The sequence below is a fragment of the Mangifera indica genome, chromosome 1 (genome assembly GCF_011075055.1).
Source record: "Mangifera indica cultivar Alphonso chromosome 1, CATAS_Mindica_2.1, whole genome shotgun sequence".
Taxonomy (NCBI): Eukaryota; Viridiplantae; Streptophyta; class Magnoliopsida; order Sapindales; family Anacardiaceae; genus Mangifera; species Mangifera indica.
In genome coordinates this window covers 15226269-15238026 of record NC_058137.1, presented here as the reverse complement: position 1 = coordinate 15238026, position 11758 = coordinate 15226269, and the positions used below count along the sequence as shown (strand labels likewise).

Below are 11758 nucleotides of genomic sequence, written 5' to 3'. Positions count from 1 at the left end.
AATTACGGTGTCCATACAAGGCACATAAAATTTGGAAAATGAAGAAAGGCTCAAAGGTCTACTAAAACACCTTATCATGATGTATTGAATGAGCGCATATGGTTCCAAAAGTCTCATAAAGGTTGTAATATCATGTGTTTAAATATGCACAATAAAGTAGTTGTTCCAAGTAATGGAATGTTCATTTTAACAGAAATACGATTAGGCTATATGTATTTCATCTCATTAGAACAACTATTCTGAAGCTATGGAATGTCATTCCAATGGCACTATAGTTGTTCATAATGATAAACTATATATGCACAATTAATACTCATAGATATGGTCACCTATGGATTAGGTACAATTGTTCCAATGATTGAGACACCCATTATAGTGACCTAATGCTTATAAAATATTTAAATCATCTTTGTGCACTTTGGATAAGTTCATCTCTTACTATTATCACTCTAACTCACACCTTATTCCCTAAGTGAGAAAACACCTCAATTAGGTCCAACAATCTAATAGAGCACAAAATTGGCATCTCAAAATCTATATGTGATTTACTTTTTATAACCCAAAGCTTTTAGATCCTAGAGTCAACCACTTTTATGTGTGGCATGTAGACTTTGTGTCGTATTACCAATAAGTGGATTTGTGATGAATCTAAAATTTGTCAACCATTCACACATACTAATATTGACCTTTATCAAAGTATCATGACCATTAAATTGTAAAAATGTTAGCAATAGATGAGAACTTGTCAACAACATAATTATTGTACAGTTTTGATTCTTTTATCAACGAACATCCCATCAAGCTTGAGACACAAAAGTAATGTCTACTTCAAATTACCATTGATTTATATTATCTTATTTCTATAACATTAGATGGTTTAGTGATTTTACGTTGAAGGATCACATGCACCACCATTCGTTAAATGATGCATTCCGTAGACATTAAGGTTACCACCCTTCGTTAGTAAGGTAGTTGAGTGAATATATTGATCTAACATATACTCATGTGTTTTACTAAGTTGTCAGTAAACAATCTTGACATGTGAGATATATCACTACCTTTTATAGGATCATTCAACACTGAGATAATTCATATCGCATTATCTATGCCCTAAGTCAGAATAATTCTAGGGCTATGGACATTTCTAGAATGAATACCATATATGCATATATGGGTCTCACAATCAATGATACACATTGATCCTATTATCATGGTTCCACCCTCTTAAGAATATTCATCTTATTACAAATATAAAACAATGAAGAAGAATTTCCATTTTATTGATATAAACATGACATACAATATACAAACATCACATATCATATAGATACATCAACCAAATGATTGGTTTTAGAACATCTATCCTAACAATTCATGTGTTATAGGTTTTGGTAAAAGCTAGTGGAAGTTGAACAAGATCTGTGATGTGGAGAAACTAAAGAAATGGTGGGGTGGGATTAAATATTGGTAGAGAAGAAAGTGAATTAAAGGAAGTGACATGGATAAGGGGATTATGATAGGGCAGAGGAGGGGAATATCTATCCTTATCATCATTTTGTCTTTGCTTGCAAGGATTTTTTTATTCTTATTTTCATTTTTGTACTTCTTCTTATCTTTACTTATCTCAAAGAATCTCTATCACATATGGAACGAGACAAAAAAGTGATTACAAGGGGATAATTTTTTTTTTTATTGTCAATGGCTTACCAGTGATAAAAGATGTTGGGTTTACATTAAATATAATTATCATTAAATTTCTCTCCTATCATCATTAGATAATCAATAATCAACAGTTTAATTGCATGGAATGTCTAAAATTTAGTAGAAAAATTTAAGCCAATTTTGTATGTATATATATATGTATTTGAAAATTTGTTAAGTATGAAGTAAAAGTCAGAAATTAATTAGTAAAATGCTTTAATTTTACTTTTAAATAAGTTGGTACTTACTCTACAGAGCCTGGTCCACAATTTGAGCAAAAGTAGAATCATGACAATAGAGGGGATGGAGTTAATCTAACCAATTAAAAAGAAATTAAAAATGCAAAAAATGTCAAAGGGTCGTACCTAACTCTAATAAGAACATCAAACCTACTCTATTTTACCATTAGAACGTCATCACTAAGTAAGCAAGTTAGCTCACCAACCTACCACTCTTCTCCATATAAAATACGGTAGATAACACCATAGCCAGATTTCTTCATAATCCAATTATCTTTAAAATCACATGGGCTTTTTCTTTGTGGATACTCGTAATGTTTTCAATCTTTCATCTCGGCGACTCCTTTAATCATTCATGTTAGCAATAATAGTTATTGCAAGTCATAATCAAATAATGAATGAGTGATACTGAATTTTTTTTTTTTTTAAATTCAGTTTATATTTTTCCATAAGTCAAATAAATGACGAGTAATTAATCTAAAAGCTGGAGTATAAGTTAAGCATGCGAGAATATAATTCTTCTATGACAAAATATTTTACCACTAATCTCATTTTCCTCAACAACCACGCCTGACCCGGCCAATAATTTTGCGCTACTCTTGTTTGATATTTCAACTTCCCCTCAAGTTGGCAAGTCTTAGTTCTCACTTAAAATTAGCAAACTTGAACTAAATTATCTTGATCTACTTCACCTATTATCTCTGATTAATTATTTAAATATTTTCTTACACTTGGCAAAGGCTCGCATCACATTCTTTAGCGTGTAAGACCTTTTCGTATTTGTACACCTATTTAAATAGTCCCCATCTCTCTATTTGTTTTCTTACTATCACTACTTCCTCTCAAAAGCATTAATGGTTTCAATGGTTTCTTCATCAAAAGTCATATTATTTGCATTAGCAATAATCGCATTTTGTGTTTCTCCATCACTGTCCTTCTCTAGGCGAGCATTAAATGAGCACAAGAATGTGAAAACTACTGGTTTCAGAGTCAGCCTTAAACATGTAGACTCCGGCAAGAACTTAACCCTATTTCAGCGTATCAAACGTGGAATGAAGCGTGGGCAATACAGATTGCAAAGACTCAATGTTATGTCTTTTGCGGCTTCAGATTCTCAAATTGAAGCTCCTATTCAGGCAGGCAACGGTGAGTTTCTCATGGAATTATCAATTGGTACTCCTCCACAAAGTTACAAGGCAATATTGGATACTGGCAGCGATTTGATTTGGACTCAATGCAAGCCTTGTACTGACTGTTACGATCAGCCTTCTCCAATTTTTGATCCCAAAAACTCTTCTTCGTTCATTAAGATTTCTTGCTCTGACTCTCTCTGTGAGGCTCTCCCTCAATCAATTTGCAAAGATGGATGTGAGTATCTCTACACATATGGTGATTATTCTTCAACACAAGGGATTATGGGCTTTGAAACGTTCACGTTTGGTAAGGTTTCTGTTCCCAAAATTGGGTTCGGTTGTGGAGAAGACAATGAAGGAAGTGGGTTCGGCGAAGGTGCAGGTCTGGTAGGGCTTGGTCGTGGAGCTTTATCTCTGGTTTCACAATTGAAAGAACCAACTTTCTCTTACTGCCTTACTTCTATTGATGACCAAAAGACCAGTACACTTTTGATGGGATCTCTAGCAAGTGTGAATAGCGCATCAAAAAATGCAATCATAACTACCCCTTTAATAAAAAATCCAATACAGCCATCTTTTTATTATCTTTCTCTTGAAGGGATATCTGTTGGTGGCACTCGCTTACCAATCAAGAAATCTACTTTTTCACTCCAAGATGATGGCAGCGGTGGCTTAATAATTGATTCAGGCACAACAATAACGTATTTAGAAGAGAGTGCTTTTGAGTTGGTTAAAAAGGCTTTTATTTCTAAAACAAAACTTCCATTGGATAATTCGGGATCGACAGGGCTTGATCTTTGCTTCACTTTGCCATCAGATTCAACAGATGTAGAGGTACCGACGTTGGTATTTCATTTCGAGGGAGCTGATCTAGATTTGCCAAGTGAAAACTATATGGTTGCTGATTCAAGTACAGGGTTGGTTTGCTTGGCGATGGGGAGTTCAAGTGGTATGTCAATCTTTGGAAATGTACAGCAGCAAAACATACTGGTTCTACATGATCTTCAGAAAGAAACCTTATCATTTCTTCCTACACAATGCGATCAGCTGTGAGCTAACTATTAAATGTTTGCATTTTATGAGTGTGTTTGTTTGGCTTCAGTAATGATAATACTTCATAGAAATTTGATCATTTGTTTTAATAATATGATAAATTTTTATGTCAAGCACAGCATTATAATTACGAGGCATCGCTATATTTGCTCACTTGTATTAATCAAATTAAATGTTATATCTAAAAAAATAGTAGGACAAAGCCAATCCTCTAAGTACAACTTTGAAGTTTTTAAGATTAGCTATCAACGACTAATGACTAGGTAATTTCAAAATTTGTAAATTAGACAATTTCAAATTTGTAAAAGATTTTTATGTGGTTATCAAAAGATGTCTTATACTAGATCTCATGTTACAACATTTTCATAATGACTACTTAGTAGAAATGTTAACCTCCACATAAATGTAATGCTACAAATATAGGATCCATTTAAATTCAAAATTATGGATCAACGCCTGAGGATTCAAAGAACCTTTTCCTTCCAAATATTATGTATATAAAGTAGAGGAAAAGAAAGAAGAAAAGAGGAATATTCTTGTGCTATATATATAAAAAAAAAAACAAGTGAGAATACTATAAATGTACACAATTTGATCATTAGGCCAAACCACGTAAAAAATCTAGTTTCAAATCTCTTTCTTTACCATGTTTTCATTCATTTTCGGGATTATTTTTAAACATGTGTAGCAAACTTACCTGAGTGTTCTCAATCTTTAATTGGTAATGTCATAACTTATCTTGCGCAAAACTCTAAATCGTGTACATCAATTGATAACGAGAAATCATATTAATAATTTCATGTTAAAAGAAGGGGACAGAAACATTTACCTCTTTCTTGACTTTAGTAATGCTCATAGAAAATGACATCGAAAGGTGTTAGACAACAAATCTTTAGACAATGTGTTCATAGTCTCAATACTATCTCGACTAATAGTATAATACGGTAAGACTATCATAATGTTAAATAATCTTATAAAATGTTATGGTAGATCGTATGCATTGAAGTTATTAGTGTTAACCTAGTGCAACACATAAGTGCATGTTGATCACATGTCTATTAGATTGACCTTCCAAAAGAATTCCACGTAGATGTTAACCCTATTGTATGTGCAATAGATCTTCTTTAGACTAGAGATTGTTAGAACATTTCATATCCTAATCAGTCTAGTTTGACATTAGCCTAACATAGCTTTTTTCTGAAGAGCTATCAATACATTGGCAATTGGCTATATCGAGAAATGTAATGACACCATGGCTTATCAAAAGCAAACATTGTGTTAGGGTACATGCCCCAGAGCCAATCACATTTAACATTGGTAATTATAATTTTATATTAATCATTAATAAAAGGGATTTACTGTTATTCAATTCATATGAAAGTTAATTATATATGATTGTATGAATAACATGTCCTTAAAATGGTAGAACTGTGACAAAGGGATCAGATGATTTATCGTGTGAACTTTATGCACACATAAAGTGATCATTCCAAAAATGCTTGTAATCTTAACATTACAATGAACAAAGGCATATATAATGATGATGTGATTATCATAGTGTCAAGCAACCCCACTAAAAGATGGTGACAGTTTTTACGTGTCAAAGCTATTTATAGACAATTTGGTGCAACACATTGCTACACATTATAGATGTGTTCACTAGACAAACCCAACTAGAAGATATTTATATGGATGGTTGCTCTAGTGTCTATGAAATAAAGTCTTTAAACAACACAAGTGTATGTGATCCTTCGACTTAAGATCCCTAGATTAGCTCGTGTAAGGGTTAATATGGTTTGACATTATCTAATGAGCCGTCATAATTGGGATAACCATAAAAATAATGATTGATCATATAGTGAGATACATGGAGGCTATGGTTGATCAATAAAGGATTCATCACTCTTAAGCATATGAGAAGATATCTCACATAAAAATACTGAATGACATCCATGACTGCTTGAATTTGTAGCTAAAGTAAGATTAGGTTATAGCCTAATCTATATTGGTCATTGATGTGTATTAGTTTATACCAAGGAACCATTCATATAAACACACTTCTATGTCTTAACCTTAAGAGATATTGGTTGACGAAAGTATTAAATTACTAAAACTGACATTATAAAAGCTTAAGAGATGTTTGTTGACACTCTATTATTCAGGTATTCATGATGCCTTGCTAGAGGCCAACTTTGGAAAGTTTTTATATTCGACCTATATCTAGACATTGTTGGCTCGATAGAGAGCTTATAGGTCTGATAAATAAAGGACTTGAATTAAACTCAAAGGCAAGGATTATTTGTTGATAATCTTGGCAATTCAAAACGAGGAAAGGTCATGAATGAACTGGGCTTGCCCAATAAGGTTGAAAGGCTTGGTTTGACCACACCTTGACCAAATGCATGGTTATGCATGAAGTAAGCCGATCATGCAACTTAGAGAAAAAGTGTCAGCTGTTCCACATGCATGAAATCGGTTGACACTATGTAAAGAATGATGTGTCAGCCAAGCAAAGTCTATTGAGTTGGTTGACATATGGTTTTAGGAAGAGTTGTGCATGGCCAGTGTTCCAACTGTCCGTAGACTCCTAAACATATATATATATATATATATATATATATATATATATATATATATGTGTGTGTGTGTGTGTGTGTGTGTGTGTGTGTGTGTGTTGAAAACAATTTAACATGCCAAACATAACATTTTGTGAATATTGTAAATTCTGTAAATATAAATACATGTATTTGGCTTCAAGTTTATGACAAAATCTATTCAAACACGATGCAAGGTGTTGACGTGATTCATTTCCATGACCTCATTTGCCTCACGTACTACATTCCTTTTAAGAGGCAAGAACTATTATGCAATTTTGGTTTTCTATGTGTGGAAAAGAAGTAAAGTGTAAAATCTCTTCTGGAAAACATTACATTCATTTCTATTAAGGGGAGACAGTTTTGGACTTAAATAAGAGTCCAACTGCCAATACCTTCCATACCAACTACCTTTGGCAATTAAAGTAAACTAAAAAGGGTCAACCTGTCATAGGTGGACCTAGACCCAATATCTCCCACTTACTTATGACGAGAGACCCAAACCAAGAACTTATTTACAGAAATCTTATACGACAGTACATTTCACACTTGCAAATGTGTCTTGCGACCTCGCGAGCAACTTGTATTTAATAGTTAAATACTATGCATCTGTTAGGAATAGTAAAGTTACTCCAACTTGAATAACACAAAATAAAATGTTAGGCTCGAACACCTCAAACTTAGTCGATAACACTAGCTTTTTTTAATCTTTTATTTATCATCGTGTTATTTTCTTATATATCCATGATCAAGTTCATTCTCCTATATGAATTACATGATCAGCCAACAACTGGACACATATAAATATAAGTTTTCCTCTTCTACTTGAAAATTTCAATTTAAACTTAATACTTTTCTAGTCATGTTCTATAGACCGAATCGTGTGTGGTCATAAGTGTCAAGTTAAGATAACAATATTAAGAGTAAACATCGAATAACAACAAAGAGTCAAAAGGGTATCGGCATGAGGTAATCCTCATAAAGTCTTACACAGTGAGGGAGTAAGGATTCATCTTCTCACTACTTTAATTGGTCATCTTACTTATGCACATATGATATGAATCATGTGTTATAATGTGTATTTTTCCAAATGTCGTTCACAGTATTGTACAGATCTTAGTTCAGTCATTACACCTAACGTCTAACCTGAGTTCTTTATCATTTTCATACTTACAGGTATTTATCTATATTAAAAACTTACATCTGGCATTCATAAATTGTTTGGATGTGAGGAATCCAAATCGATCATTTTCAAATGTATCTCTCCATGATCTCATCTTAATTAATTATCAAGGTGACATTTTAACTTCGATAAATCTTTTCTTGTGGAATTTGTCCCCATTGGCATGCTCTCTTAGCATCACTTTTCTCAAAAATAATGTTTCATCTTTGCATGTTCTCTTAAAGCCAAAAGCAATTACTCGTGTGAATGAGCTAATCTTTAACTTGTATGATATTATAATCTTGTTGAACTAAAAGTGATATGTATGTAGTAAAAACCCAAGAATTTTAGGATGCAAGTTCAAATACAAAATAAACTTGAATTTATGCTTTTCGATTTATGCCACCAATACAATATATAAGTTCAACAACTTATCAAGTATAGTCTAAGTAATCTAAAAGATTTAATATGTGCAAGATATACTTTTTTTGGAATAATCTCGGTCGAAGGATCAACAACTATATAATACATAAAATTATATTATACGCTCATTTTCCTCTTGGAAATAGAGTCTCTTAAAACATTATATCTAATGTCGATATGTTTAGTTATCCTATAAAAATTCAAGATCTTTTTTTTCAACAGACAATTATTGTACCAATAATATCGTCCTATTTATTTAGATTCATGAAGAATCTTATTAACCAAACAGTTTCTTGCATAATCACTAAATAGGTTATATACTCAGTCTTTATTGTAGATAAGACTATGTATCTCTGTTTCTTATTACTTTAAGATATAAACCTTTTAGAGTAAGAAAACATAGCCAGAATTTGATTTGTGTTGGTCTCAATTACTTCTCCAATTGGCATTTAAATACCCAATCAAACGTAAATTCAATCCTTAATCATATAAACAATAATCCATAGTCTTTTAAATATATCAATATTATATAAACAACCTTTCAATGCTCTTTTCAATATTGACTTATATCGACTAACTAGCCTAACAACAAAAACAAATGTTTAGGCATGTACGCACTATAACATACACAATACATTCGATGACATTTGAATAGGCAATTATTTACATTTCTCTACTTCTATCTTAAGTTTTGAGACATATCTCTCGGTTTAATAATTTGTTATTTGACACAAAAATATCAACGGGTTTACAGCTTATTATATTTGATTATTCTAGAATTTTTTGGAATATTATACTCTTGTGATAAACTTTTCAATCAAAAACATACTTATGACATATGCAGTTAAGCATTACTAATGCTTATATACTATAGCATTTTTCATGGAATGACTCAAGATATCACACGAAGTCTTGCTTCTTACATGTGTGATATACGTCCACATCACGTTTCTAAGGCACCATTTGGGTTTCTATCCCTTAGTCAGTCAAGACCTTGACCTGATTTACAGCTTCCAAAGCCTTTTGCTCATATAGGATATTATATAATTTAAATGTCATACGTTGGAATTATCCCTATTCAATATCATTCTCATTCAAATAAGTCATCATATTCTAGGATGTTATGGTTAACTAAATCACAAAGACATATATTAAACACAACTCAATCAATGTAGCCAAATACACATCAATTATCGCAATTACGTATTAAAATTTAAAATATTTTATATAAGGCACAAAATCGAAGTTCACTATATTCTCAATCATCTTTCGTGACATAAATGTTTGACATTTTAAAATTCAATCTATTTGTGTCGATATTAATTCTAGATAAGAATTTCATTAATTCTACTAACTCAAAATTCTCATATTTAACATATAAAAAATATATGATACAATAAATACATCATTTATCATGACCAGGACTATTTCATCAACCCCGTATCTTTTTCATAGCCATTTTATCCATAATAAAGTCTTTATGAAATTTGTGGTAGGTCAAATACCTCGCATTTCATTAATTTAAGAATAACGTCAAAGTAGTGGATTTTCTCTCGTACATTATTAAGTGTTTCTCTTTAGCAAGCTGTAATGTTTCTAGTCAGTCCTAAAAGTTTTCAAATTCTTGTCCTGAATAAGATCATTAATTATAGGGCTAATAATTATGCATGAATATAATTAGACAATGTACTATCTCTTTTCTAATTTAGAGAGTACAACTTATTATATATATAGTCTCAACATCCACCATTAGGTCATCATATACACAATATGATGGTCCTTAGTCAACAAAATTGCATGAATTAGAAACATGTATTTTGAAACACCAATATGTGTTTTTGGAAGTCAAACTAAGGTATCACATGTCTTTATACGTCAAATTGATGTTACTCATGCATTGTCACCCACCAAAATATGGCCACATGTGCCTTCGCACGCCAAATTGATGTTGCATATGCCCCCATGCACGACATAGTGCCTACATGCATTAGGAGTGAGCCACATGTGCCACCACACATCTAGAGAAGACTATCATATGCTCACACGTGTCGATCAATTGACTCAAGTGAGTGTTGATCGATTCGAGCTAACCTAGTTGACTATATAGGTTGACCCATTGATTGACAGGTTTTGACCAACCTATTGACCAATTGATAAGCAATCAGCTTTTTCCAACTCAATTATGATTTGGATTTATGCAAAACCCTAATTTCTTTGGTCGTTAAATTGATCATTTTTTGGCAATTTTCTAGTAATGGGACCATAAGGCTTTTGTAGCCCTCTATTAGGTGGTCCTTCTCGAATAGACGACAACCTTCATAGTCACTGAAATCTGACAAAATGATGGCTTGAACAACACTGCATGGGTCATGATTTATTACTTTGAATCTATTAATTCATGCCAAATTGGATGCATCTTTTCAATTCAAGACATGTATAATAAGTCTAATAATCATTCTAGCACGTTTCTAACCTCCAATTTCATGCAATTTTGGCATAATTTAATTTGTACCCAAAACAAATTTTCACAACAATTTTAATCACAAATGCCAAAATTCATGTTATAACAATCACAGAATACGAAATTTAATTCTCAGAAAACATGACATATTCATAACCTACGCTCTAATGCCAAAGTTGGAAACAATTTAACAGCCAAACATAATATTCTATGAACACTGTAAATTCTGTAAATATAAATACGTGTACCTGACTTCCAGTTTGCAGCGAAATCCATTCAAACACAACACGAGATATTGATGTGAGTCATTTTCATGAACTTATTTGCCCACATAATGCATTCCTTTTGGGAGATAGGAACTACTGTGTAATTTTGGTTTTCTGTGTGAAGAAGAAGTATAGTATAAAATCTCTTTTGGAAAACATTACTTTTATTTCTATTGAGAGAATGCAGTTTTGGACTTTAAATAAGAGTCCAACTGCCAATAACTTCCACACCAACTGCCCTTAGTAGTTAAAGTAAAACAGATCAGGTCAACCCATCATGGGTAGACCCAAACCCAATAATATATATCTATATATGTACATATATGTGTGTGTGTGTGTGTGTGTGTGTGTGTGTGTATGTATGTATATGTGTGCATTCATGTTATAAGTGAGATTTATTTTATAAAACCCAAACCGTCTATTATCTATTCTTTTTTCCTGAACACAGACATTCCAATCTAAAAGTCCTAAAAGCCCTTTGATTAGATTAGCCTCTTCCTCCATTCATGCTCCACGTGGATACTAAGGTGTCCTTTCTTGAGGGTTGTAAAATGTGTTATCTCAAGCCACATGAAGGTTGAATGAGTCAGCAACGCATGTATAATCCTAAAACACCATATGTGTGATTTGCATGTTCATAAATCTTAAGCACAAAATAGGTATCTTAGTTAGGGTTTTCAAGACTGTTTGTTTTTTTAAAATTTTGATTTTGCTATGTTGCTGGTT

General features: G+C 32.3%; 1 protein-coding gene across 1 annotated transcript; it reads left to right on the top strand.

The window, feature by feature from the left end:
* Window positions 1–2646: 2646 nt before the first annotated feature.
* LOC123216033 (aspartic proteinase nepenthesin-1) lies at window positions 2647–4239 on the top strand. Its single transcript, XM_044636388.1, has one exon. It carries the CDS (start codon window positions 2795–2797, stop codon window positions 4124–4126), a length of 1332 nt encoding a protein of 443 aa, XP_044492323.1. The 5' UTR covers window positions 2647–2794; the 3' UTR covers window positions 4127–4239.
* The last annotated feature ends 7519 nt before the right edge of the window (window positions 4240–11758 follow it).

Bases quoted from the DNA above. Each gene is read 5' to 3' on its own strand.
- LOC123216033 (XM_044636388.1), top strand. From the start codon at position 2,795: ATGGTTTCAATGGTTTCTTCATCAAAAGTCATATTATTTGCATTAGCA.